This window comes from Anomaloglossus baeobatrachus (assembly GCF_048569485.1).
Source record: "Anomaloglossus baeobatrachus isolate aAnoBae1 chromosome 5 unlocalized genomic scaffold, aAnoBae1.hap1 SUPER_5_unloc_6, whole genome shotgun sequence".
Lineage (NCBI taxonomy): Eukaryota > Metazoa > Chordata > Amphibia > Anura > Aromobatidae > Anomaloglossus > Anomaloglossus baeobatrachus.
The window spans coordinates 484,114-509,281 of NW_027441810.1; the positions used below are offsets into that span (position 1 = coordinate 484,114).

The window sequence follows — 25,168 nt, forward strand, 5'->3', positions numbered from 1 at the left end:
CTGTTAGCCCTGCATGCCCGGCCATCACACTGCCTCCACCATGATTTACAGTGGATGTGGTGTGCTTTGGATCATGAGCCGTTCCAAGCCTTCTCCATACTTTCTTCTTCCCATCATTCTGGTACAGGTTGATCTTAGTCTCATCTGTCCATGGAACTTTTCCAGACCTAGGGCGGCTTCTTTAGATGCTTTTTGAAATAGTCTAAGCTGGCCTATTTTTTTTTTTTCAAAAATGTTTATTGAAAAAGAGAAAATATGATACAAAAATCAAGTATAAGTAACTCTATAACAAAGTGGTATTTTTTCAGTTTGTGCATGGATACTTCCACATATTGAGAAAATAAAGACAATCGCAATTAAAGATCATGTACACACAATTCTCCATGTGGACTTAGGTAATGAGTCAATAAAAATAAGAACGTTGATTTCTGAAGCACTAAATTTAGATTAATAAAAACTGGAAAGAGAAAAGAATGTTAAGAAGCAGCAAAGAAGAATTCAAATGAAAGGAAAGACAGATCAGAAAACGAAAAAGAGAAGAGGGGGGGGGACAGAAGGGGGAGGGGAAGAAGGGACTTCGGATCTCCCTTGGAACACAACCGGTTTAAGGAGTTCTACACTCCACCTCTCAGCAGGAACCTAGCAAAAATAAAGTGATTCGTTCCTAAGAGGAAAGGATTACCTCGAAATCAGCGGATTCTCTAAATAGAAGCCACGGCGTCCAAGAGCTGAAAAATTTGCTCAGTGGGAGGATAGTTTCTCCATAAAGGAAATGGTATCCATTTCCGCCAACCACTATAGAATCGTCGGGGTTACACTAGACTTCTACTTTCTCGGGATGATCGCTCTGGTCGCGGCAACAAAATGACAGAGAAGACCTTGATTGAGCTCTTTGAAAGCTCCAGGGATCATGGACAAGAGACCGATCTGCGGAGAGTACGTGATTGTCAGACCCGTGAATTTGGAAAACTTTAAGCCACAAATCCTGAATTATCAGGCAGGACCACCAGATATGTAGCATGGATCCCTCAGCAGCATTACATCTCCAACAAGTGTCAGGGACAGTCGGGAAGATTTTGTGTAGCTCCTTCGGAGACCTATACCAACGGGAAATGATCTTAAAGTTTTTTTCTTGCACTTTACAAGGCAAGGGAAGTCTATGTACACACATATAAGCTTTTGCCCAATCCAGGTCAGAGGAAGCACTACCCAGATCTTTCTCCCAGGATTTCATATACCAGACTGGATCTGAATCAATTGGGTCAATCAAAATGTAGTAAATCTGGGAAATTAAGTGGGATGGGGGTTATAGTTGGATCAAATGGGATTCAAAGTTGGTACAGACCCTGGCCAGGTCGGAGGCTGAGCAAGCAGAAGAGATGAACGATTGCAACTGCAGGTACATGAACCACTGGATTTGTTGATCAGGGAAGGCGGCTCGGAAATGCTGTAAGGTTGGCAGAGAAGGTGCTCCCAGCAGGGTAGCGCCAACCCTAGGCCTCTGGGATGAAGACCAGATCATAAACCTGTCCACACCAACAGCCGGCGGAAAGTCGGGATTATCAAAAAGGGGTGTCAGGGGGCCCCGTGCTTCAGACAGATTAAAATGAGCGTTAGTTCTGTCCCAAATGAGGAGTAGGTCCCTTGTCATAGGGGAGTTCAAAATGCTCTTAGCTCTTCTATGTTTTGCGATCCAGGGCAGGGAGGTCAAGGTCCAATCTAAAAGGTTAGCTTCAATGTCCACAAACTGCTTTTTCTCGGCCCTGTGAAACCAATCTACTACTCTGGTGAGGATAGCTGATGTATGATATAAGCGAAAATCCGGGAGTCCCATGCCCCCTTTTGTCTTTCATCTCGTCATGTATTTAAAGGCCAGTCGGGGTTTACTTTTTTTCCATACAAAAGCTGCCGTGATGCGTCGAAGATGGGCAAAGAAGAATCTGGGTACGGCTATAGGAACTGCTTGAAAAAGAAAAAGGAGTTTGGGGAGGACATCCAAACGTTGATATGTCCAAACCAGGACAGAGCCCGCAAATTGTAAGCCTGAAGATCGGCGTCAATGCACGGCAGTAGTGGTTTATAGTTCAAATTAAATAGATGTGAAGGGTCCGGCGTCAGACAAGTCCCTAGATATTTCAGAGCAGTGGCACACCATTTAAAGGGAAAGGCTTCTTGCAGAGAGGATTTACGTTTAGTGGGAATGGTGACTTAGAGGTATTAACCTTGAAATTACTAACAACAGCATAGCGCTCAAACTCCTTCAGGATTGATGGGAGAGATGTTTCAGGGTTCACGATGTAGAGGAGGAGGTCGTCAGCATATATGGCCAATTTATGAGTTTTTTTTCCCTACGCAGATACCATGAATATCAGGGTTCTTCCTGATGGCTATGACTAGATGTTCCATCACCAATGCATACAGAAGGGTGGAAAGAGGACATGCTTGTTGAGTCCCATTTCTGATATTGAATGAGTTGGAAAAAATTCCATTACAGCGAATCTTGGTAGGGAAAGTATACAATGATAGAACCTTTTCTCTAAAGCTCAGACCGAAACTTGCCCTCTCAAGCACACGCCCAAGGAAGGGCTAACTGACCCTATCAAAGGCCTTCTCTGCATCTATTGACAACACACAGGCTGGTGTTTTTAGCTTCAACAATTGGGAGATAACAAGGATCGATTTAATAGTATTTCTCTGGCTTCTCTGCCAGGTACGTACGAAGCCTACCTGGTCATTGCGTATCAATAGTGGCAGAGAAGGACCCAGTCTGTTAGTCAGACATTTAGCAAACAGCTTCACGTCCACATTAATTATAGATACAGGGCGATAGCTTGAGCAGAGCAAGGGGTCCTTGCCCGGCTTAGGGATTACTGTGATAGTAGCAGACAGTGATTTGTTCTGGAAAGGATGGTCTTTGTAGATGGAGTTGAAGACCTTAGTAAGAAAAGGTGCCAGCTCCATAAGAAAAGTTTGGTAAAATTTGGTAGTAAAGCCATATGGGCCTGGCCTTTTGTTGGGGGAAGAAGAGGACACCACTTGGGTGACCTCCTCTAGTGAGAACGGGGAATCCAACTCATCAGCCGTTCCCGCTAATAGGGAGGGAAGTGGCGTGTCTAGCAGGTAGTTGACTATTTTCTTCAGAAGCCGAGAGTTAATGGGGTCTAGAGAGTTGTCGTTGATGTTATATAAAGTGTCATAATACTTCTCAAAGGCCAAAGCGATGTCAGTGGGGTGATGCACCGTTTGTTTGTCAGCCGTCCTAATCGAGGGGACATACGTTGTCACCATTTTTGGGTGGGTATGTCTCGCCAAGGGACCCCCACACTTATCTGCAAACTCATAAAAAAACTGTTGGGAGCGTTCTCTAAATTTAGTGTGGGCCAAGTCAAGTACTGCTTTAAGGACTTCCCTCGTCTTAGTCAGTTTGAGTAAGGTATCCTGGTCAAGAGTCACTTCATGCGTTTGTTCCAAGGAATGGATTTTGGAAAGAAGATCCTCAATCTGTTTAGCTTTGTCTCTCTTGAGTCCAGCTCCTTCTCGTATAAGTACCCCTCTGATTACGCACTTCAGAGCTTCCCATTTAGTCAGAAGAGGGGTATTGTCATCTGCATGGTACTGAAGGATGTCTAAAATAGTCATAGGTATCCCTTCCCTAACATCTGGATCTAGGAGGAGATTAGGGTTGAGTCTCCAGTTCCAGGACTTAGAAGAAAAGTTGGGGGGATTCAGAGTCACAGACAGGGGCATGGTCAGACCAAGTCACTGGGCCGATGTAAGCAGCGGGGGACCAGGAGAGCAGGTTATGGCTAATCAGGAAGAAATCAATATGGCTATACGAATTGTGTACTGCCGAAAAATGAGAAAAGTCCTTGACCGACGGATAGAGTAAACACCAGATGTCGACAACCCTACTCGAATGCATAGCGGACCTAAGAGATGATAGCTGACTGTGTGAAATCACCGACTTACCCGCCAACATGTCAAGCTTCGGGTTCAGAGGTAAATTAAAATCTCCAGTCTCCTCAGGAACCTAGCCCCGGCAACAGTCTGACCTTTATTAGGGAGACAAAAGTTAGCGATTGTGTATTTTTGGTTATAGAGTACTAAGTTGACAAATAGCAATCTGCCGTGTGGATCAGTGCTAACCTCTGTCACCGTGCATGGAAATTTTTTATGTAGCGCAATACTGACCCCTTTTGATCTCGCCAAGGGGTTGGGAGCATGATGCCAAAGTGGGTAGTATTTGTTGGGGATATCCGGCACATGACCACACTTAAACTGAGTCTCCTGTAACAGGAGTACCTGAACTCCCAATTTGTGCATACCGTGCAGGATCTGGTTGCGCTTTTGCGGGGTATTGAACTCTTGTACATTCGGCGAAGCAAACTTCAAGGAGACCATAGTGTGTACCGGTGAAGACAAACTTGGATTTCTAAAATGTAGGGAGTCCCAAACGGTAGAGAGGTAGGACAGGCGAGGGTTGGGGGAGGGATGAAAGAGGGAAGCAGAACAAGGAAGAAGGCGAGGTAAGAGAGAAAAGAGGGAGTACAAGCAAGAAAAAGTCAAAAGTTCAATTATGAACGGATGGGCAAGCGTCAGCCCACAGGTCCTAGCTACAACATCAGCATATCTCAAGGAGGAGCAGACCAAGAGAACCATCAGGACAAAGTCACTGCTCGGCCATGCGAGGTCCTGCAACACCACGGCTCCGGGGTATTTGAGAGGATGAAGGTCGACGTCTCTCTTCACCACGGCGAAAGGGTAAGTATGGATTAGAGGGCCAATCCAGAATTGAGATCGCGGGTAATTCCAGTCCTTCCAGGAAGGTGCTCAGGTCAGATGGGCCACGGAGAGTAAAAAGACCTCTATGATGCCAGACCTGCAACTGGAAAGGGAACCCCCATTAATAGGGGATTCCCCTCTCCCTGAGAGCTTCTGTGATGGGTCGGAGTGCTCTACGCTTGACCAGTGTAGCCCTGGATAGATTCGCCATGATATAGACCACAGCCCCATCAAAGTCAAGAGGGCCTTTGAGCCGGGCCTGTTTCATGATCTCCTCCTTCTCATGATAGTAGTGAAGGTGACATAAAAACGTCTCTTGGGTTGTTGGGGTGAAGAGATCTACGCCTCAAGGCTCGATGGGCCCTGTCAAAGATAATGACTGTGTCTGGTTGTCTGTCCAACAGATTATTCAGTAGACCTTGTAATGTAGAAGCAAGATCCGACAATCCTGTCGCTTCTGGGAGACCTCTGATGCGTATGTTGTTGCGGCGGTCCCTATTTTCGGAGTCTTCCATTAGGTTGAAGAGAGAAGAGATTTGGTCTGCATGAAGTCTTAGCATATTCAGACTGAGCAGCCATTGTTCCAGCAATGGCCATCTCTGTAACCGTAACTCTGTCAGAAATCTGTGAGATAGACGTGCTGAGTCCCTGTATTTCAGCTCTGCAGAGACTTTCAAGGCGGGATATGTAGCCCTTCATGCCCGCTTTAGTAGGGATTTCGGACATTCTGGAACGCAGGTCTTTAATCTCTTCCAGTACAGAATCAGATGCTTCAGAGAAGTGAGCATTGGAAGCCAGGGGTTCAGTGGAGCGCGGGTCCAGGGACCACTCAGGATATGGACCCTCAGGGACCCTGCAGGAGACCGGTGTGACTGCCGGAGACGCGTCCGGGGGTTCAGCCAATAATTTCTGTATGTTCCCGTCCTTGGCTTTAGATTTGGGTATGCTCATTCCAGTAATTGGGGGGCTGGAGTTTTTTTAGGAGCCATATTGCTTCTGTGCGAGTGTAACAGGGCACACTAGAGCGAGGAGGGCTCCACAAGTCCAGGAAAAACAAGAGATTTCTATGGCAGAGCCACCGGTCAGGACGCAGAGTCTCCGGCAGGGAGGGAGCTCTAAAATGCCCAGTAATGCCTTATCAGTAACTTGGTCCCTTGGCAGCCAGGGGCACACAGGGGTGTCAGAACCCTGTCAGCATGTGAGGCCCGAGATACTGCAGCTACCACACAGAGCTTATCCACCGGGCAGAGACGTATAAAAGGTAGTTGTTTGGGTTAAGTTCTTTTTATCCTTGTGCTGAGCACGTGCTGAAATCTAGATAAATGTTTGTGATTTGAACATTAAAGGGGTGGTTCACCCATATTTTTTATTGTCTAGATCAGGGGTCTCAAACACGCGGCCCCTCAGGGTAGTTCGTGCGGCCCCCAGGCCCGTGCCCCTGTTCACTATCGCGGCAGGCCGCAGCCACTGTCTGCACTTTTTCAGATGATTGTATTGCCGGCGCTGCGCTCTCGCGCCGGCAATACAATCATCTCACATAAATCACTGACACTGCTCCGGCCGCGATAGTGAACAGGGGCATGGGCCTGGGGGCCACACGAAGCAGAGATGAGGCAGCCAAGGGAGCGTGGGACAGGTGAGAAGAATGGTGTGTGTGTGTGTGTTGGACGTTAACCCCTTAGCGACCTATGACGTACTGGGTACTTTATGGCTCCCTGGTACCTAAGGACCCATGACGTACTCAGTAAGTCATGGCGAAATCGCAGCCCCGGTGGCTGTGATCGCTGCAAATACCTTAGATTCGGGGAGGAGGGGACCTGAGGAGGGGTGGTGTCTCCTCCCCAGACCTACGGAGGCTGTGATTGGCTGACGAACGCCGCTCAGCCAATCACAGCCACTAATGTTTCAGCCATTGAAAATCGCTGAAACATTGAAATCCAGACAAGATCAGGGCAGCTGTAGCCCTGATCATTGGCTGGAGCTGGGTGACCTGTGTTTCACCCGCCCCCAGCTCTGATTGGAGAGACCGGCCTTGTGACCGATCTCTCCAATCACTGTGGATCTGGGTCTGCAGACCACTCCCCTCAGCTTCACTCCGGCGTCTGTGGAAGGTGTGGGAAGCTGCTGACCCATTACTACAGGATGGGGACAAAGTGCGCACATTACTATGAGATGGGGATAAGGCTGGGGACATTACTATAGGATTGGGACATTACAAGGATGGGCACAATACTATAGGATAGGGACTAGGATGGGCACATGACTATAGAATGGGGACAAGGCTGGGGACATTACTATAGGATGGGGACAAGGTGGGCACAGTACTATAGGATGGTGACATTACTAGAGGATGGCGACAAGGTGGGCACATTACTGTAGGATAGGGACATTACTACAAGGGGACAAGGATGGGAAACATTACAATAGAATAGGGATAATGCTGGGGACATTACTATAGGGTGGGGACAAGGTTGGCACATTACTAAAGGATGGGGACATTGCTATAGGATGGGGACAGTACTATAGGATGGGGACATTGCTACAAGGGGACAAGGATGGGGAACATTACTATAAGATGGGGATAAGGATGGACACATTACTATAGATTGGGGACATTACTATAGGATGGGGACAAGGATGAACACATTACTATAACATGGGGACAAGGATGAACACATTACTACAAAATGGGGACAAGGATGGGGAACATTACTTTAGGATGGGGACAAGGATGAGCACATTACTGTGGGATGGGGACTAGGATGGGGTACAATACTACAAGGGGACAAGGATGAGCACATTACTGTGGGATGGGGCACAATACTACAAGGGGACAAGGATGGGCATGTTACAACACTATGGGGAACATTACTAAAAGATGTTGGTCAAAATTTCTATATAGTGCTAATTGTAAGACTATTAGTTACAAGAAAGGGATAAAATGTAAACAAAAAAAATTTTATATTTAAACAAAGAATGCGCACGTTTGCTATAATGAACAAGTGAAAATGTTCAAAATCAGTGATCCCAAGGTGTGTAAAAAAAATAAATAAAATATATATATTATATATGGTACCAATAAAAATGTCACTTTGTCCTACAAAGAATGCGGCCCCCCAAATTATTTTTTTTCCTCTTTGCGGCCCATACACCCAGCCGAGTTTGAGACCCCTGGTCTAGATCGATATTGTATTGAGAAACAATATTTCTCTCAAATACCTTAAGTTGGCAATAGTGCCTGTGAGAGGCGCTATTGCGTACCGCTGCTTCCCGCTCCATGACCCCCGGGCTCCATGACCTTGGGAATCCAGTGATGTCACATCAAGTTCCTGACACAGCGGCCGGCCGCAGTGTCCGTGAGTGATGGGCTGTGGGCGGTATTTCATCGCTCGTCACAGCCCATCAGCTCCCTCCTCCCTCACAGAGCGCTGCAAGCAGGAGACGCACTGTGCTGTGACAAGCGGTGAAACACCGCCCACAGCTCAGTGAGTCAGGAAGACTGGGGTCGGCCACAGGGATGTGACGTGTGCGGAACTTGATGTGACGTCACAGGCACCATTGCCAACATAAGGTATTTGAGAGAAACATTGTTTCTCAATATAATATCGATCAAAACAATAAAAAATATGGGTGAACCACCCTTTTAAGGTGTATTGGGACAGTTTATTGTTTTATTACAGACAGGCACTAGTGTGTTTAACATTCAGCTGGATTTTAGTGTCTTTTTATTTGCAGGTTTTCACCAGATGTGCACTGGCAGCGCGGTGATCAACTGTTTACTTTAAGCTACTTTCACACATCAGTTTTTTTCCCACCAGGCACAATCCAGAAAAAAATGGATAAAACGGATCCGGTGCCGGATCTGTTTTATCCCCATTCATTTGTATTAGTGCCGGATTGAGCTGGATGGCATTGCGTTGCATCCGGCTTTTGCCGGATCTGGCATAATTGGCTAATGCGGCGACTGGATGGAACATCTCTTGTAACATTTTTTGTCTCTGACAAAAAACCGCATCGTGCCGGATCCTGCGCGATACGGCGTGATTTACAATGGAAGCCTATGGACGCCAGATCTGACGTAATGCGGCAAAAAGCGAATGCGGCCACCGGATCCAATTTTTTAAACTGAACATGATCCAAATTATTGTAAAAAAAACGGATCTGAAAACGGACGAAACGGATGCAAAAATGGATGCTCCGGATCAGTTTCTTTATGGATCCGGCAAAAAAAAAAAGGATCCTGCGCATCTGTTTTTGCATATTCCGCGCCGGATTGTGCCTGATGCCAAAAAACTGATGTGTGAAAGTAGCCTTAGTGATTATCACTCCCCTGCAGGGAGGTTTTCACACAGGGCACCCTGTTTACCTGCAGCTCCTTCTTATCAGTAGCGCCAGTGTTGATATTAACTAGTTAATCTGGACATAAAAATGAATCCCTCAAGCTTTCCCGGAAGTTAAGAAACAGAGGACCCCAGCAGGGATGGCTTTCACCCACCTCACCCAGCGCTTGCTTCTGCTGCTCAGTCACTTTCACTCAGCGTCAGCCATCTTGTAAATTCACTGCTTCTCTTCATATACTGTAACTTAGCTGTTCTGAGTACCGGCCAGTCCCTGATAACAGTAATAAAAGCTCCTCCATGTGCAGAGAGGTGGGGGGATGTAGTAGGTGCTTCAGTTTTGTGCTGAAGCTGTCTCCAAGGCCGAGGAAAGCCGGGTGTCTCGGGAGCCTTAGAAATCACAGCCCTCCGGCACCATCGCTAGGCCACGCCCTGGCCTTTCCATTTTTAAAGCTGAATAATGGTTTGCTCCTTGTAGTGAATCCTTTGTATCTGCACTCAGGAAGTCTTCTCTTTATGGTACTCTTAGAAAACTGAAACATCCACTTTCTTGAAAATATTTTTTCACTTGGGTGGATGTTGTGTAGGAATTTTCTATCACTATGGAAAGGATTCTGTGATCATCCATCACTATTGTCTTCCTTGGAAATCCAGAGCTCTTTGAGTTTCCTTGCTCTCAAGTGTGCTCATTTTTTTTTTCCAGAATTTACCAAATTGTTGATTTGGCCATCCCTAACATTACCGCTAGCTCTCATTTTTTCATCCCAATGATGGTCTGTTTTCCTCCATTGAGGACTACTTTGACCGCATGGTGTGGGGTGACAACAACAGCTTCCAAATGCAAATGTCACACCTGGCATCAGCTCCAGACCTTTTATCTGCTTAATGGATTAATGAGGAAATATCCCACGCAGCCTATTAAAGAGCTTTTGAGATAATTGTCCAGTTACTTTTGGTCTCTTTATAAAGAGACAGCTACGTGTTTATGGGCTGTAATTCTTAAGCCATGACTCCAATTATGATGTGAATACCATCAAATTAAAGCTGAGAATATGCACTTAAAGACGCATATTGATTACATAACTGTATATTGAAAATGTTTTGGTAAACAGGTAAAATGCCAAAATTTGTTTTCACTGGCCACATTGTTCTGGACCTAACTGTAAGTAATAAACACTTAAGCGGGCTTTACACTTACAATAAATCTTACGATGTGTCGGCGGGGTCACGTCGTAAGTGACGCACATCCGGCATCGTAAGTAATATTGTAGTGTGTAAAACCTACGTGCGATTGCGATTGAACGAAAAAACGTTCATCGCATACACGTCGTTCAATTACTAAAAATTGAACGTGCGGTTGTTCAATGTTCCCGAAGCAGCACACATTGCTGTGTGTGACACCCCGGGAACGATGAACACAGCTTACCTGCGTCCCGCGGCTCCCGCCGGCAATGCGGAAGGAAGGAGGTGGGCGGGATGTGTACGCCCCGCTCATCTCCGCCCCTCCGCTTCTATTGGCCGGCTGCCGTGTGACGTCGCTGTGACGCCGAACGTCCCGTCCACTCCAGGAAGTGGATGTTCGCCGCCCACATCGAGGTCGTATGGACGGGTAAGTACGTGTGATGGGAATTAATCGTTTGTGCGACACGGTCAACAAATTGAACGTGCCGCACATACGCTGGGGGCGGGTCACATCGCATACGATATTGTATGCGAAATTGTAACATGTAAAGCAGGCTTTAGTGACAGAATCTCACTCAATCCCAGCGTAGGTATCATAAATCTTTCTTGCTCTTCACCAAGAGATAGGCCCCTTTTAGTTCCGGTCTCTTCTACACCCAGAGTCTAAACTGTAATAAAGGTTCATAGGCAGAGATGAGTAAACCCGAACAGTAAAGCTCGGTGTTTGTACCGAATACAAAACTTTATAAAAAAAAAATATCAGTGTTCGAGTTCGGATTCTTTATGTATCCTAACCACTTGATCTAGCATCACTGTGCTCGGGTACACTCAGTGCTCAGCATAGTGCGAGCCGCTTGCAGTGTTTGAATGGCTTTCACTGGAAGTAAAAACATAATCATAGGATGTCTTGTGTACAAGAAAAAGAAAATGCCCTCCCCCAGAAATGCTCTTTTTATGGTTGCATTTGGTGACGACCTGAACTGCCAAATCAGTGACTTCCAATGGGCTTCAGGTCAAATCTGGGTACTGAATTGAACTTTATCTACTGATTCATGAAGTGTTCTATGCCTCTCCATGAATCTGCAGCGTTTGACGAGTGGCATGTGCCTCCTTGTGCCATGCTAGAAACATTACTCCAATAAGGGACTAGAGTGTGATTTCTGGCTTAGGCAATGCCACAGCTCATCATAAATGAAAGGAGGTATGCTGTCATACCCCTGTCCCACCCTATCTCTGCCAATTTTGGAGTGAAAATGCCAAAAGCCACCAAAATTTGGCACCACTCTGAATTGATCCACATTTTTGAGTCTTTCCAGAGCTTTTGTGACAATTTTTTGGCTTTGATGAATTGGGACCAGAGCATCTTAACAACTTCCACATATCTAGGATGCAGTGTGATTCAATTCTCCCCTCACTATTTTTGTGCAAAATGTCTACACTTCTGCCTCAACTCCAGAGGTTCAGAGGCAAAATCATCACATCTAGACAAGAGAAAGACAGGCATGAAGAATATATATTTACACGCATTTATTAATACAACATGTTTTGAAATGCAATTATATACAATGTGATATACTTCAGAGTTCCTATCTCCAATCTGGGGCTGCGCTTTTTAGTAAATAAAGCAGTGGGCAACCTGAGATTAGTGAATTATCTAATTATAATCCAGAATCAAAACCTTTCACAAATGTTCCTAAAGGCTCTCGAAATGCCCAATTACTTGCAAAGTGGAACCTGAATTTCCATTTTGTGGGATCTGAGTGTGCAGAGCGGGATCCCACAAATCTCTGAAGCTGCTCTAAGCACGAGACACTGATCTCTCAACTAATCCACATACTTTTTTAAAGGAAGGGTGTCGCAGTTTTTTATTTTTGTATTAATAATAGTGATTATGAAATCAAGTATTTTTAATACAAAATTAAAATCACTACTTATTTAGTTTTTATTTAATTCTAATTTTACTGGAGGCACTGGGGGCTGCCATCTTGGATTTGGTGTTTGTAAGGACAGATACTCACCTCCTTTATGGCAGCCCCCTGTGCATAGACTCTGATAGTTGGGCTCCGACCCCATTTAGTAACATTAGAGAAGGCATCTGCTGTGAAATGCACGCGCCCCCTGGGCTATCCAGATCACAGCAGAGGGAGTAGATCAGCACCATCATTGTGGAGCACACAGCGTATGCTGTTTGCTCCACTTTACCCCTGTCAACCACCGGGATGTGTGAGCACGGGGTGCCAGGCTGCCTCCCCACCCACCGCCGCTACTGTCTCCAATGACACCCCCCCCCACTCTACCCAGCCCCGCTATCCTCCCCCTCCGCTGCTGCCGGCCTGCATGTAGCAGAGCTGTGTGTGTTTGTGTACAAGTGCATGCAGAGCATGTGAGTACCAGCGCCCCTCCCCCCACCACCGCCGCTGCTACAGTCTCCAATACTCCAATGACAGCACCTCCACTCTCCTTGCTGCAGCCGCTGCTGCATGCAAAGCAGTGAGTGAGTACCTGCGCCCCTCCCCCGCCGCTGCTGCTACCGTCTCCAATGACAACCCTCGCTTCCCCCATCTGCCGTGTATCTAATCCTCTCCTGTGTAATACTGCCTGCTGAGCTATATCTAATCCTCTCCTATGTGATACTGTCTGCTGAGCCATGTATCTAATCCTATCCTGTGTGGTACCATCTGCTGAGCTGTGTATCTAATCCTCTCCTGTGTGATACTGTCTGCTGAGCTGTGTATCTAATCCTATCCTGTGTGATATTGTCTGCTGAGCCATACATCTAATCCTGTCCTGTGTGGTAGCGTCTGCTGAGCTGTGTATCTAATCCTATCCTGTGTGATACTGTCTGCTGAGCTTGGTATCTAATCCTCTCCTGTGTAATACTGTCTGCTGAGCCATGTATCTAATCCTATCCTGTGTGATACGTGTTTGGTAAGCAGTGTATCTAATCCTATTCTGTGTGATACTGTCTGCTGAGCCGTGTATCTAATCCTGTCCTGTGTGGAACCGTCTGCTGAGCTGTGTATCTAATCCTATCCTGTGTGATACTGTCTGCTGAGCTGTGTATCTAATCCTATCCTGTGTGATACGTGTTTGGTGAGCCGTGTATCTAATCCTGTCCTGTGTGGTACCGTCTGCTGAGCTGTGTATCTAATCCTATCCTGTGTGATACTGTCTGCTGAGCCGTGTATCTAATCTTATCCTGTGTGATACTGTCTGCTGAGCTGTGTATCTAATCCTATCCTCTGTGATACGTGTTTGGTGAGGCGTGTATCTAATCCTGTCCTGTGTGGAACCGTCTGCTGAGCTGTATCTAATCCTATCCTGTGTGATACTCCTGCTGTCCTTGGTGACACTTTAGACATTTCTGGTCACCAACAAAATGGCTCCGCACTGTGATCTAAACTTCATTCTCTTTTATCCTTTGGAAACCCTCAGATTGGGAGGGGGAGGTGACATCACACACAGGAGTGCAGACTCCGCCCACTTTACTGCAGCTGTAATCCAGGCTATTTCTACAGTTTCTGTAGGATTTCAGCAGCTGCTCCCTCTAGTGTTTAAGAGTGAAAAATATCAAACTTTTTTTTGTATTTTGCTCAATTAAAAACAAATAATAATATTTAAACAAAACATTAATACTTTACATTTTTCAGTTATTAAAATGTTGGGGTTTTTTTGGACGACACCTTCCCGTTAAGATTTTACTTAACTGCTTAAGAAGGATGCCGCAGAGCTGGGGTCGTACAGCTCACTCTTACACGATCAGTTATTGCTGAGGGTTGTGGGATCTCACAACCTGGAAGTTTCTTTTGGGGGATTAGTTATGGACACTTGAAAAAGTTTTGGTACTGGATTATATTTAGAAAATTCACTAATCCGCGGGTCTCCACTGTTTTAGTAAATAATAAAGGCAGCCACAGATTTGTGATAAGCACTATTTAAGGGGAAATCCATCTATCTCACTGCGCAAGAACTATTGTGTAAAAGTCACACATTTTTGTGCATCACACACCTTAACTGTTCAAACATTTAGTGAGTTTTGACATTTTTTGTCTGAAATGTAAGAGAAGTTTAATAAAAGAGGGTGGTGCCTGAAACGGTCAGACAGATTCACAATGATTTGTGCACTTTTATGTTATACGATTTTGATTGTATTGTAATTTTTTACTGTTACTATTTGTTAACCAATTACCATATTTTTCGGACTTTAAGACACACCCTAGCCCCCCCAAAAAATAGTGTAGAAAAGGGGGGGGGGTTTGTTAGGGAAAGGGGGGTGCGTCATAGTCCTGATGTGACTGTGACCTGTGACTGGAGGGGCGGCGGTGGAGGAGTGGGTCACAGGAGGCAGAAACCAGGGCTAACAGTGTACCCGCTAATAACAAGAGAGAATATTCACTGCTCCCCTCATTCGTAATCCAGTCTACCTCAACGCACTGAAGCCAGCATTGAGAGATGAGTGGGATTATGAGCATGGGGAGCAGTGAATATTAATTCATTCATTAATAGCAGGCACACATGATCACTCAGCCACCAGCTAACTGCTGCAGCTCGGTGATCACGTGTTTTTTATTAGAGAATGAATATTCACTGCTCCACATGCACATAATCCTAGGTGTGGGGAGCAGTGAATATTTCGGCAGCCGACGTCCGCGTGTAGCTGTAGGTGCATGGCAGTGACGTCATGCGATGTGCCGCTTATACACTGAAGTCACTTGCCAGCATCAAAGACAACATCGCACACTCGGGGGGCAGAGGGATGGTGAGTATAATCAGTTGGTTTTTTATGTCTGCAGCGTGATGAGAAACCTATATACTAGAATGACGGCAGGGGCAGACATACCATTGGTGCAACTTGCAGACCAAGAGGTAAGGGGGCCCAATTCCACCTCTAAATTAGGTATAATTGTGCATTATGATGAGCTACTGGACTTCAAAAGGGCCCAATTACTGTTCTTGCATAGGGGACCCTCTTCTGTGTCCACAAGTGGGTGAAGGACATATATATATCTCATCTGATTCCCATCCTGATTATATATATATATATATATATATATCAGGATGGGAATCAAATCAACCAAGATGAAAGACATAAATTCCAGAATGGGTCCAGGGTGAGATCATACAGTTAGGTCCAGAAATATTTGGACAGTGACACAATTTTCGCGAGTTGGGCTCTGCATGCCACCACATTGGATTTGAAATGAAATCTCTACAACAGAATTCAAGTGCAGATTGTAACGTTTAATTTGAAGGTTTGAACAAAAATATCTGATAGAAATTGTAGGAATTGTACACATTTCTTTACAAACACTCCACATTTTAGGAGGTCAAAAGTAATTGGACAAATAAACCAAACCCAAACAAAATATTTTTATTTTCAATATTTTGTTGCGAATCCTTTGGAGGCAATCACTGCCTTAAGTCTGGAACCCATGGACATCACCCAACGCTGGGTTTCCTCCTTCTTAATGCTTTGCCAGGCCTTTACAGCCGCAGCCTTCAGGTCTTGCTTGTTTGTGGGTCTTTCCGTCTTAAGTCTGGATTTGAGCAAGTGAAATGCATGCTCAATTGGGTTAAGATCTGGTGATTGACTTGGCCATTGCAGAATGTTCCACTTTTTTGCACTCATGAACTCCTGGGTAGCTTTGGCTGTATGTGTCAGGGCCAGGTGGACGGGCAGACCCAGGAGGTGGATCCACTGGGCCGAACTCCTAGATGGTGGTAAGGGGTCCGGTAGCTGGAGCACTATAGACAGCAGAACAGTCCGTGCACAAGAGTATAACGGAGAAGTCCCTGGGACCACGGAGTCACTGATGGTAGTCCGGGTGACGGAGCTCAGGTTCGGAAGCCGAGAAGATGTCAGGCGGGGTCCGGAACCTTTGGAGCGAGATGACGGGTCACCGCAGGGATCCGAGATGGTACGGACTGTCAGGATGGCAGATGGACAGCGTTCGTGGTTCGGGATTCGGCAGGACCGGATGGCGAGGCAGGCACGGCTCTACAAGAGAGATAGGTGAGTATATCACAGAGACACCAGGAGACCTGACTCCTAGCTTAAGAAACACGAAGATCAGGCCCCGCCCCCTTGGACATTAAACCCCTTTATACCCTGTACCTGTTTGCATCATTTCCTGTTAATGGACGCTGGCCCTTTAAGAAAGGGTCAATGACCGCGCGCGCGCCCTAATGCGCATGCGCGCGGCCCGAGTGCCAGAAGCCAGAGCAGGAAGCTGCGAGGAGGAAGCAGCAGGGCCGGGCTGGGGCTGAGAAGCCGACGGGCGCCGGGAGCGGGGACCAGGACGCCGGGGACATGCCGGCAATGGATGCTGGAGAGCGGGGAGCGGCGGTGACCGGACCGAGGAACCGGGAAGCGAGGCAGGGGAGCCGGGGAGCATGACAGGTGAGCCGGAGGGCAGCGCAGGGGACCCGGGGAGCGTGACAGTACCCCCCCCCACGCCCCCCTCCCCGCAACCGGGACAGGAAGGCACGGATAAGCGGAGTACCCACATTCTCCCGGGGCTCCCAGGACCTATCCTCAGGAGCATACCCTGCCCAGTCCACCAGGAAGAACTGTCGACCCCGTACGGTCTTCATGGCCACGATATCCCTTACCGCATAGATGTCGTCATCGGCAATAGGAGGAGGAGCCGAACTGGCATCAGCGGAGAAGGGACCAAGGACACCTGGCTTGAGCAGGGAGACGTGGAAGGAATTGGGTATCCTCATCGTGGCCGGGAGCTGTAGCTTGTAGGAGACCTCATTGATCTTGTTGAGGACTTTAAACGGCCCGATGTAGCGAGGACCCAGCTTGTAGGATGGTATCTTCAATCGGACGTACTTGGAAGCAAGCCAGACTAGATCTCCAGGAGAGAAACACGGAGGGTCCAGACGTCTCTTGTCTGCGTGTCTCTTCATCCGCAGGGAAGCCCGCCCAAGGGACGCCTTGACAGAGTCCCAAATGGTTGCAAAGTCACGGGCTACAGTATCAGTAGCAGGGACATCCGAAGAAGGGGATACAGGCAATGGGACGGAGGGCTGAAGTCCGTAAACGACATGGAAGGGGGAGCTGGAGGACGACTCACTGATGTGGTGGTTATGGGAGAATTCAGCCCAAGGAAGAAGCGTGGACCAGTCGTCGTGATGGGCGTTGACATAGTGACGTAAGAAGGAGGTCAAGATTTGATTGACCCTCTCCACTTGGCCATTAGACTGAGGATGGTAGGCAGAAGAAAAGTCCAGAGTCACTCCCAGATGTTTGCAGAGAGCCCTCCAGAAGCGGGAGGTGAACTGAGTTCCTCTGTCGGACACGATGTGTGATGGAAAGCCATGCAAGCGGAAGATGTGATGTATATAGGCGTCCGCGAGTTCCTGAGCAGAGGGCAGTCCAGCCATAGGGACGAAATGAGCCATTTTAGAGAACCGATCCACCACGACCCATATGACTGTGTGTCCGGAGGACAATGGCAAGTCCGTAATAAAGTCCATCGCTATGTGTTGCCACGGAACTGAGGGTATCGGCAGAGGCAGAAGACGGCCATATGGCAGGTGTTTGGGCGTCTTGTTCCTGGCACAAGAGGAGCAGGCAGAGACAAAAGCAGCGACGTCCGTGCGAAGGGATGGCCACCAGTAGTGACGTACAATTGTACTCCATGTTTTCTTCTGACCAGCATGACCGGCTGTTTTCGAGGCATGACCCCAGTGTAACACTTTTTGCCTGTCAGTCTCAGAGACATAGGTCTTCCCGGGCGGTATCTGGGCCAGGGTGACAGGGGCCACCGGAATGATTTTGCTAGGACAGATGATGGGTTGGGTAGTCTCCTCCTCCATGGGCATGAAAGACCTGGACAAGGCATCAGCGCGTACATTCTTGTCCGCGGGTCGGAAATGGAGCTGGAAATCAAACCTGGCAAAGAATAAGGACCACCTGGCTTGCCGTGGGTTCAGTCGCTGAGCGGACTGCAGGTATTCCAGGTTCTTATGGTCCGTGTAAATAATCACGGGGTACACTGCTCCTTCCAGAAGGTAGCGCCATTCCTCCAGAGCCAGTTTGACTGCCAATAGCTCTCGGTCACCGATGGTGTAGTTGCGTTCAGGCGCTGAGAAGCTCTTGGAGAAGAAACCGCAAGTCACCATCTTCCCGGAGGAGGACTTCTGCATGAGCACTGCTCCGGCTCCCGAGGAGGAGGCATCCACCTCCAAGGTGAACTGGCGGTTTAACTCCGGACGGTGGAGTACAGGAGAGGAGGCAAATGCCCGCTTCAGAGAGCCAAACGCGGCGTCGGCCGCAGGTGACCAGTCCTTTGGATTAGCCTCCTTCTTGGTCAAAGCGGAGAGAGGAGCAGTCAGAGCAGAGAAGTGAGGGATGAACTGGCGGTAGTAGTTGGCGAATCCCAGGAAGCGTTGGATTGCCTTCAGTCCAGAAGGAGGAGGCCAGTTGAGAATGGAGGAGACCTTCTTTGGATCCATCTGCAGTCCGGTATCAGAGATGATGTACCCCAGGAAGGGAAGAGAAGACTGCTCAAAGACACACTTCTCGTACTTGGCGTACAGACGATTCTCTCTCAGTCTTTGTAGAACCAGCTGTACGTTCTCTCTGTGGGTCTGGAGGTCCGGAGAGAAGACAAGGATGTCATCCAGATACACTACCACACAGACGTAGAGAAGGTCCCGGAAAACGTCGTTCACCAGTTCTTGAAAGACGGCTGGGGCGTTACACAGGCCAAAGGGCATCACGCAGTATTCATAGTGCCCATCGCGAGTATTGAACGCGGTCTTCCATTCGTCCCCAGAGCGGATGCGTACCAGATTGTAAGCACCCCGAAGATCCAGCTTGGTGAACACACGAGCTCCTCTAAGCCGGTCAAACAATTCGGGGATGAGCGGCAGAGGGTACTTGTTTTTTACGGTGATTTGATTCAATCCCCGGTAGTCTATGCATGGGCGTAAGTCGTCCTCTTTCTTCTTGACGAAGAAGAAGCCTGCTCCAGCAGGAGAGGAGGATCTCCGAATGAATCCCCTTGCCAGGCTCTCTGTGATGTAAGTAGACATGGCCCTTGTTTCGGCTGGAGACAATGGATATATCCGTCCTCGAGGTGGTGTTGTTCCTGGGAGCAGGTCGATGGCACAATCGTAAGGACGATGTGGCGGAAGTACCTCAGATTCCTTTTTGTCAAAGACGTCTGCGAAGGACCAATAGGCCGAGGGCAGTCCCGGTAGGTTCTCTGGAAGCGGAGGTCGTCGGATGGGTTGTATGGTCTTCAGACACTTCTCATGGCACGAAGAGCCCCATCGGGTGATTTCGCCAGTGCCCCAGCTGACTGATGGTTCGTGTGTCCGCAACCAGGGAAGTCCCAGCAGGATTTGATGGGACATGTGTGGGAGGACGTAGAGAGCGATGTTCTCGGTGTGCAGGGCACCGATACGCAGTTCGACCGGCCTGGTGATCCAGGAGATGGTGTCAGAGAGGGGTCTCCCATCCACAGAGGCAATCACTAGGGGCTTGTCGAGTGGAGTAACAGGCACCTGGTACTTGTCCACCGTGGCCTGCTGGATGAAATTGCCTGCTGCCCCGGAATCGAGGTATGCCTCAGCCGTGAACCGCGTCTCTCCCGTTGTCACTTGCACAGTCCATGTAACCGGGTCTGAGAGAGTCCCAGCACCTAGGGTGGCCTCTCCTACCAACCCTAGGCTTTGGAGTTTCCCGGCCTCTCTGGACAGGAGCGTAGCAGGTGTGTGCCCTCTCCGCAGTAAAAGCAGAGACCCTTGGCGAGCCGCTCTGCTCGACGTTGTTCAGACTGCCGCACTCGGTCGATCTGCATGGGCTCGTGGACGGGGGCCCCAGCTGTTGATGACTGAAGTACGGAGGGCTTCTGCGGAGGAGAGGAATGCCGTACCGGACGTCTCTCACGGGACACTTCCTTGGATCGCTCCTGAAAGCGAATGTCCACTCGAGTCGCTAGGGCAATCAGGGCATCCAGGGTGGTCGGTACGTCACGACCCGCCAGCTCATCTTTAATTCGCCCCGAGAGTCCTTCCCAGAAAGCGGCGGTTAGGGCCTCGTTGTTCCAGCCGAGTTCCGAAGCCAGGGTGCGAAACCGGATTGCGTATTGGCCCACCGTAAGAGTCCCCTGACGTAACCGGAGAAGAGACGAAGCAGACGCGGAGGCACGTCCGGGCTCATCAAAGGTGCCACGGAATGCCTGCAGGAACTCTTGGATGTTCGTGGTCACAGGATCCCCCTTCTCCCACAAGGGGTTCATCTACGCCAGTGCCTCACCCTCTAGATGGGACATGATGAAGGCGACCTTGGCTTGGTCGGAGGCAAACAAATGCGGCAGCTGCGTGAAATGGAGGGAGCATTGGTTTAAGAATCCCCTGCAGGTCTTGGGGTCTCCGGCGTACCGGGGTGGTGAGGCCAAACGAAGTCTGGAAGTATCTGAAGAAGTCGCCACAGGAGCTGGAGCCGTGGATTGACTAGTGGAAGCCCGGGATGTTGAAGACGTAACTGCCGCTTGTAGCATGTTCAGGCGGGCGTCCACAGAAGACATGAATTGCAGCATGCGGGTCTGAGTTTCACGCTGGCGTTGGAGTTCCTCCTGTACGGCTGCTAGTGCTGCAGCGGGATCCATGGCCTGATCTTACTGTCAGGGCCAGGTGGACGGGCAGACCCAGGAGGTGGATCCACTGGGCCGAACTCCTAGATGGTGGTAAGGGGTCCGGTAGCTGGAGCACTATAGACAGCAGAACAGTCCGTGCACAAGAGTATAACGGAGAAGTCCCTGGGACCACGGAGTCACTGATGGTAGTCCGGGTGACGGAGCTCAGGTTCGGAAGCTGAGAAGATGTCAGGCGGGGTCCGGAACCTTTGGAGCGAGATGACGGGTCACCGCAGGGATCCGAGATGGTACGGACTGTCAGGATGGCAGATGGACAGCGTTCGTGGTTCAGGATTCGGCAGGACCGGATGGCGAGGCAGGCACGGCTCTACAAGAGAGATAGGTGAGTATATCACAGAGACACCAGGAGACCTGACTCCTAGCTTAAGAAACACGAAGATCAGGCCCCGCCCCCTTGGACATTAAACCCCTTTATACCCTGTACCTGTTTGCATCATTTCCTGTTAATGGACGCTGGCCCTTTAAGAAAGGGTCAATGACCGCGCGCCCTAATGCGCATGCGCGCGGCCCGAGTGCCAGAAGCCAGAGCAGGAAGCTGCGAGGAGGAAGCAGCAGGGCCGGGCTGGGGCTGAGAAGCCGACGGGCGCCGGGAGCGGGGACCAGGACGCCGGGGACGTGCCGGCAATGGATGCTGGAGAGCGGGGAGCGGCGGTGACCGGACCGAGGAACCGGGAAGCGAGGCAGGGGAGCCGGGGAGCGTGACAGGTGAGCCGGAGGGCAGCGCAGGGGACCCGGGGAGCGTGACAGTATGCTTGGGGTCATTGTCCATCTGTACTATGAAGCGCCGTCCGATCAACTTTGCAGCATTTGGCTGAATCTGGGCTGAAAGTATATCCCGGTACACTTCAGAATTCATCCGGCTACTCTTGTCTGCTGTTATGTCATCAATAAACACAAGTGACCCAGTGCCATTGAAAGCCATGCATGCCCATGCCATCACGTTGCCTCCATCATGTTTTACAGAGGATGTGGTGTGCCTTGGATCATGTGCCGTTCCCTTTCTTCTCCAAACTTTTTTCTTCCCATCATTCTGGTACAGGTTGATCTTTGTCTCATCTGTCCATAGAATACTTTTCCAGAACTGAGCTGGCTTCATGAGGTGTTTTTCAGCAAATTTAACTCTGGCCTGTCTATTTTTGGAATTGATGAATGGTTTGCATCTAGATGTGAACCCTTTGCATTTACTTTCATGGAGTCTTCTCTTTACTGTTGACTTAGAGACAGATACACCTACTTCACTGAGAGTGTTCTGGACTTCAGTTTATGTTGTGAACGGGTTCTTCTTCACCAAAGAAAGTATGTGGCGATCATCCACCACTGTTGTCATCCGTGGACGCCCAGGCCTTTTTGAGTTCCCAAACTCACCAGTCAATTCCTTTTTTCTCAGAATGTACCCGACTGTTGATTTTGCTACTCCAAGCATGTCTGCTATCTCTCTGATGGATTTTTTCTTTTTTTTCAGCCTCAGGATGTTCTGCTTCACCTCAATTGAGAGTTCCTTAGACCGCATGTCGTCTGGTCACAGCAACAGCTTCCAAATGCAAAACCACACACCTGTAATCAACCCCAGACCTTTTAACTACTTCATTGATTACAGGTTAACGAGGGAGACGCCTTCAGAGTTAATTGCAGCCCTTAGAGTCCCTTGTCCAATTACTTTTGGTCCCTTTAAAAAGAGGAGGCTATGCATTACAGAGCTATGATTCCTAAACCCTTTCTCCGATTTGGATGTGAAAACTCTCATATTGCAGCTGGGAGTGTGCACTTTCAGCCCATATTATATATATAATTGTATTTCTGAACATGTTTTTGTAAACAGCTAAAATAACAAAACTTGTGTCACTGTCCAAATATTTCTGGACCTAACTGTATATACCAGGATGGGCCCACGATGAATGCCATATATACAAGGATTTGGCTATATATATCAGGATGAGGGCCATATATACCAAGGTGAAAGCCATATATACCAGGATGAAGATCATGTATACCAGGATGGGACAAAGATGGGGAACATATAGTATATACCAGAAGGAAAGACATATACACCAGGATGAAAGAAACACTTAACTAAAAGGGGCCCAAAATGGGGGACATTAGTACAGAATTGGGGAGATATTACTCCCATAACCATGTCAGCAGCAGATTCCCCCATCCCCCATAACAGTGCATCATGACTACATTTTTTGCTTCAATTTTTTCCTATTTTCCTCCTCTAAAACCTAGGTGCGTCTTATAGTCATAATAATACAGTAAGCTTAAAAAGAAAGAAAATGGTGCTTTCCCTGACCAATGATTACTTGAGCAATTGATTTTTGGATAAAACCCTTTGACTCACGGTACACCATGATGCCTTCTCCCATGTGACTCATCTGACAACAAGACATGATTAAGGCCATGTGTCCACGCTGCGGAAAATGCGCAGATTTTGCCGCGGATTTCGCGCGGAAAAGCCGCGGATTTTCCGAAAATCTGCAGCACCGGCACTTCCCAGCCATTTCTATGGCATTTTGGAAATGCTGTGCCCATGCTGCGGATTTTTCCGCGGTGGATTTGCCGCGGATTTTGATCCGGAAAAATCTGCAACATGTCAATTATTGTTGCGGATTTTGATCCAGATTTTGGCTATAGAATTGGGAAAAAAAAAAAATCCGCACCAAAATCCGCGGCAATTCCGCGGTAAATCCGCGGTAAATCCGTGGCAAATCCGCACCTTTGAAAAGGTGCGGATTTGCCGGGAAAGTCGCGGATTTTCATGCAGAAAAATCCGCAGCAACATTCTACCGTGGACACATAGCCTTATGATAAAAACATTTGCCAAATTCTGAATGCAATAATGGCTCCTCTACTGTGTGGGTTTTCTCATGGTTGACAAGACTTGATTACCAGTTAAACATTTCAAATGTTCACAACATGAAAAAAGTTCCTTCCCTGTGTAGCCTTTTCAGATGTTTAACGAAATCTGATTTCTGAGAATAACATTTTCCACATTCAGAAAATAAAAATGGTTTATCACCTGTGTGAAGTTTTCCATGGTCAACAAGAGTTGATTTCCTAGTAAAACACTTATGAAAATGGATTCTCCCCTGTATGAGATCTTTGATGACTAACAAGATCTGATTTCCGAATAAAACATTTCCCACACTCTGAACATAAAAATGGCTTCTCCCCTGTGTGAGATCTTTGATGACTAACAAGATCTGATTTCTGAATAAAACATTTCCCACACTCTGAACATGAAAATGGCTTCTCCCCTGTGTGAATTTTTTGATGTCTAACAAGGTCTGACATCTGAATAAAACATTTCCTACACTCTGAACATGAAAATGGCTTCTCCCCTGTGTGAGATCTTTGATGACTAACAAGATCTGATTTCTGAACAAAACATTTCCCACACTCTGAACATGAAAATGGCTTCTCCCCTGTGTGAATTTTTTGATGTCTAACAAGGTTTGACTTCTTAATAAAATATTTACCACACTCAGAACATGAAAATGGCTTCTCCCCTGTGTGAGATCTTTGATGACTAACAAGATCTGATTTCTGAATAAAACATTTCCCACACTCTGAACATGAAAATGGCTTCTCCCCTGTGTGAGATCTTTGATGACTAACAAGATTTGATTTCCGAGTAAAACATTTCCCACATTCCAAGCATGAAAATGGCTTGTCCCCTGTATGAGATCTTTGATGCGAAACAAAAGCAGTTTTCTGAATAAAACATTTCCCACATTCCAAGCATGAAAATGGCTTCTCCCCTGTATGAGATCTTTGATGCCTAGCAAGAGCTGTTTTCTGAATAAAACATTTCCCACACTCTGAACATGAAAATGGCTTCTCTCCTGTGTGAATTTTCTGATGTCTAACAAAGTTTGATTTCTTAATAAAACATTTCCCACACTTTGAACATGAAAATGGCTTCTCTCCTGTGGAAGCCGTTTCATGTTCCACATCCCTTCTGTATCTTGTATTTTGCTTACAATTCTGTTGGACTTGCTCTTCATATGTATCACGTGTGATACTTTCATCATCTGTTATAAATTCTGAAGATATTAGATTTCCATCTGAACTCCCAATACAGCCATCTGCTAAAAATAAATGCAATGTTATTATTTTTTTAATGATATTATCTTGAAAGTACATTTATTTTTTTTAAACCATAACATCAGAAATTAAATTAGGAAAAAATGT

The 25,168-nt window shown here is 47.6% G+C and overlaps 1 protein-coding gene across 1 annotated transcript in view; it reads right to left on the reverse strand.

Annotated features, from left to right (window-relative positions):
• LOC142259294 (uncharacterized) overlaps positions 1-25,168 on the reverse strand; it is a 130,799-nt gene that overhangs the window by 60,406 nt on the left and 45,225 nt on the right. Inside the window, 4 exon segments of the mRNA XM_075331768.1 lie at positions 2,728-3,702; positions 4,303-4,432; positions 23,888-24,049; positions 24,051-25,065. Of these exon segments, the coding sequence (XP_075187883.1) occupies positions 2,728-3,702; positions 4,303-4,432; positions 23,888-24,049; positions 24,051-25,065 (2,282 nt within the window).